The sequence below is a fragment of the Rhagoletis pomonella genome, unplaced genomic scaffold (assembly GCF_013731165.1).
Source record: "Rhagoletis pomonella isolate Grant_MI unplaced genomic scaffold, Rhpom_1.0 Rhpom_scaffold_13120, whole genome shotgun sequence".
Taxonomy (NCBI): Eukaryota; Metazoa; Arthropoda; class Insecta; order Diptera; family Tephritidae; genus Rhagoletis; species Rhagoletis pomonella.
The window spans coordinates 1-4,384 of record NW_023471646.1 but is presented as its reverse complement, the minus strand read 5'-3'; the positions used below and the strand labels follow the sequence as shown (position 1 = coordinate 4,384).

The following is a 4,384-nucleotide window of genomic DNA, read 5'->3' as shown; positions in this document are numbered from 1 at the left end:
TGAACTCGAAGCTAATTTAAAACGTTTATCTTTCGGAGATTCAGTGGAATCATAGCTGGGAAAATGTGAAAAAGTGGCACACACATATTTGTTTGTGAAAGGCGACATAACCTCATACTTATATATTTTATTGCTTACCTATTTTCTTCGCTAGACATTTTTAAATATTCGCGTTAATGCAGACACACAAAATTTAACTAACTGGTCGGCCTTTGTGAATATTAAAGGAATAATTTCTGCAGAATTTTCGATAAATCTATGAAAAGAAATGCAGCAAAATCAGCAAGTAAAAATTATCATTAATACAATTAACTTGGATGCAATTGGATCTGAAAAACTGCAGGGTTGTATGCAACCACAGCTGCAAGTTACTACTTTTTTCTGTTTAACCAAAAGGCCTATTTTCCAAATCCAATACTTTACAACACTGCAAACAGTTTAAGCTGGAACTCCATAGGAAAGCGTACGTGTGCGTATGAGAGATCCGTTGGAATGCGCTTACGTGCGTAAAAACTTAGCAACTTCATTGCAGAATACATACACATTTTAATACATATTTATAAAAAAAACATGATGCAATAATACAGGTGTTATCAGTTGGCAACTTCTCGCTCTAATTCCGCCATATTGACTGCCTTACTGGCCGTCTCCACAGGATAAAATTTATTGCTGCCCAGCTGTTGTTGTTGTTGTTGTAGCAGCATACAAATTCCCCAAAGACTTTTTGGGGAGTGTTGCTGTCATTTTGGTCGCTAGATATAAGTTATATCAGCGGCAATATTTGTGTGGGCTTTTTTATATCTTGATATAAGCATTTGTATGATAGCTTCGAAAACGTATTTTTGCCGGATTTAATCGCTTAAAAAATTTAAAAAATAGGCTATTTTACAACCAAATACATAATTACAATTATTTTAACAGGAAACAGCTCAATTTTTGCTTTTATATTAAAATAAAATAATAATTGAAAATGTAGCTGTCAAACTACCAAATTGCCGGCAATAGATGGCAAGATATAAGCTCTGATATATATTGCTCTCGAAGAGCAATGAGCGATCTCCATTGGCAAATTATATTCTGACATATGTATCAAGATATAAACTTTATCCTGTGGAGACGGCCAGTTAGGTGAGATAGTGTTACTTCTTTAACAATTCTCTGCCTAATAATATAGTTGAATATTTTTTTCATTTTTACTCGGTATACACATTTTTTTTCTTAAAAAGGTATTTTATCTTATTTTATTTCATTTCATTACGAATATACTATAAAAAAGCAAATTTTGTTTGGGAAAAAATTTGAAATTTTATATTTTTCCCCAAATGGGGCTTAATTTCTTCCCGTTTTTCTTCTCGTTCTACTGAGCTAAGGCAGTGTCAAATCGAGCTGTCACAATTGATACCACCTTGTATTATTGCATCATGGCCTTATTATACTTTTTTTGCTCCTCATTAATTGCAACCATGCAATGTTGTTATCAGACTTTTTTTGTTGCATAAAAACTGGAGAATGATAAACAACGATAACAGTTGCTAATATGAAAATTAATTAGAATATTTTTGTTTTGCAAAACAATTTGATTTCCGTACCTGCAAATACAATATTCGAATTGGAGCAACACTTTTGTATCTTTATATCATTACGCCAATCGAGTGTCATAAGAAATCGTATCGATCAATTTATTGCCAAGCGGATCAAGGGTCAGGGTGCAAAAATCGCAATATACGTAATTCAAACAAGTGTAATTTGTGCTCGAGCAACCAAAGCAAATTTAAATCATGTCTTTTGGAAAACTAGTTGGCTCAATTGATGAAGGCACCACGTCCGCCCGCTTTATGATTTTTCGCGCTGGTACAAACAACGTCGTATGCTATCATCAAATTGCAGTGCCATCTATTTATCCACAGGTTTGAATAAGAAAACTTGAGCATAGAATTAGTTGTATTTTTAAATACCACTTTTAGGAAGGCTGGGTGGAACAAGATCCCATCATCATATACGATTTGGTTGTGGAATGTATGGAAGAAGCCGTAAAAAAATTGGAAAAATTAGGAGGATCAATTAAGGTAAATATTTAACTCTCTAAACAGCTATACATTTATATCGCACGTTTAATAATATACAGAAATTTCAATTTTGTGGGAAAACACAAAGTTTGATCGACTAATACAGTTGGTATCATGCCGAAACATAAAATTTAATTACATTGCTGATATTTTTAAAGCTAAATATATAAAATCCACAGCAATTATAACGAACTACAACAACAACAACAACATTTTTTTTTTAATTTTTAACCTTTATAAGGGTGATTTTTTAAGAGCTTGATAACTTTTTTTTTAAAAAAAACGCATAAAATTTTCTGGAATCGAACAAATTGAAAATTAAATAAATTAAGTCTAAAATAAACTATTCCTATTTTAATGTTGAAACTCTGCGGCTAGGAAGCGTATTTTATTCCTAAATTATTTTATTTTTTAGATCTGCAAGACTTTTGATTTCTATAGATTATTTTTTTCAGTCTAAATCGGTCGTGAGCCTTGCCCGCAGGCAAAACTCATTTAAGCTTTCTTATATGTGGTCTCGTGCAGAGTAAAAGCTCTCTCTGCCCATCGCTGGTCTAAATGAGTTCTTTTTATGCAAAAAGCTTGAATCTATGAAAAAGATTGCCGCAGCTGTTCATGTAACAGAAGTTTTTTTATTTACCCATTGCAATTGTGCATTACAAATTTCTTGTCTTTGACAATCTGATAATCTGTTATACAAATTTTTTACAAGAAAATTCACAGACTATAATTTGTTTTATAAATTCGAGTACAAAGCAAGTGGAATTATTTCAATGTGTAAACAACTCAAGCCAATAAAGCTTTTTCCCTAAAAGAGAGCATAACATCAAAATTCGAGGAGCATTTTTAAGTTTAGTTATTAAAACAAATTCTACTGCACATCGTTATGAATCACGACAGAGATTTTGTACAATTTGCATGCCTGGAAGGACAACTACAAAATGATGGTTTTCTTTGTCGAAATTTTTAATTTGGCTACTACAACGTATTTAATAATAATTTTCACAATTTGTAAAGGCCGATCGAAGAGATAGTATGGCGGTCTGAACTGTGATTTCGTATTCTAGAGCAGTTCAGGTATTATTTCAAGTTTCCAAAATTACGAAAAATGCATGAAAATAAGTTTTAAGGATTTTTTTATTTGAGGCACGTTGTTCTTGAATACGATAGCAAATTTACGCTCCGCCTCGCACTACAGGAGCTGTAGAAACGAGGATAACGAAGCTAGGTCGTAATTTTTTCAGCGTGAGTCCTATTCAAATTAACTAAATTTAATTAAAAATACTTGGAATTGGATGTTTTGCAAAGCTTGCGAGTCATACAATCCATGTGATGATTGGCAGTGGTTCTTTCCGGCGATTAAAGAGTGTTAAACAGCGAGATGTACTTGCTTTTTCAAAACGCCTCTAGAACTGTTTTATGGATAGGATTTTTTTCCATATACATATTGAAAGTAAGGATACATTTATCCACTACTTAAATTGTTATATAGTAGAATTATAATAAGTGGCATATTTTTTGTAGGTTCACTGTAGGCATTTCTTTGTAATGTGTGATTTTTTAAGAGCTTGATAACTTTTTTTTAAAAAAAAAAACGCATAAAATTTGCAAAATCTCATCGGTTTTTTATTTGAAACGTTAGATTGGTCCATGACATTTACTTTTTGAAGATAATTTCATTTAAATGTTGACCGCGGCTGCGTCTTAGGTGGTCCATTCGGAAAGTCCAATTTTGGGCAACTTTTTCGAGCATTTCAGCCGGAATAGCCCGAATTTCTTCGGAAATGTTGTCTTCCAAAGCTGGAATAGTTGCTGGCTTATTTCTGTAGACTTTAGACTTGACGTAGCCCCACAAAAAATAGTCTAAAGGCGTCAAATCGCATGATCTTGGTGGCCAACTTACCGGTCCATTCTTGAGATGAATTGTTCTCCGAAGTTTTCCCTCAAAATGGCCATAGAATCGCGAGCTGTGTGGCATGTAGCGCCATCTTGTTGAAACCACATGTCAACCAAGTTCAGTTCTTCCATTTTTTGGCAACAAAAAGTTTGTTAGCATCGAACGATAGCGATCGCCATTCACCGTAACGTTGCGTCCAACAGCATCTTTGAAAAAAATACGGTCCAATGATTCCACCAGCGTACAAACCACACCAAACAGTGCATTTTTCGGGATGCATGGGCAGTTCTTGAACGGCTTCTGGTTGCTCTTCACTCCAAATGCGGCAATTTTGCTTATTTACGAAGCCATTCAACCAGAAATGAGCCTCATCGCTGAACAAAATTTGTCGATAAAAAAGCGGATTTTCTGCCAACTTTTC

The 4,384-nt window shown here is 33.8% G+C and overlaps 1 protein-coding gene across 1 annotated transcript; it reads left to right on the top strand.

The window, feature by feature from the left end:
- The first annotated feature begins 1,428 nt into the window (after nucleotides 1–1,428).
- Nucleotides 1,429–2,253, top strand: LOC118756936 (probable glycerol kinase). Its single transcript, XM_036491669.1, has 2 exons — nucleotides 1,429–1,907; nucleotides 1,965–2,253. Exons 1-2 carry the CDS (start codon nucleotides 1,779–1,781, stop codon nucleotides 2,076–2,078), a joined length of 243 nt encoding a protein of 80 aa, XP_036347562.1. The 5' UTR covers nucleotides 1,429–1,778; the 3' UTR covers nucleotides 2,079–2,253.
- The last annotated feature ends 2,131 nt before the right edge of the window (nucleotides 2,254–4,384 follow it).

Bases quoted from the DNA above. Each gene is read 5' to 3' on its own strand.
- LOC118756936 (XM_036491669.1), top strand. From the start codon at position 1,779: ATGTCTTTTGGAAAACTAGTTGGCTCAATTGATGAAGGCACCACGTCC. The intron at 1,908-1,964 runs GTTTGAATAAGA...TACCACTTTTAG, and splicing joins TGCCATCTATTTATCCACAG to GAAGGCTGGGTGGAACAAGA.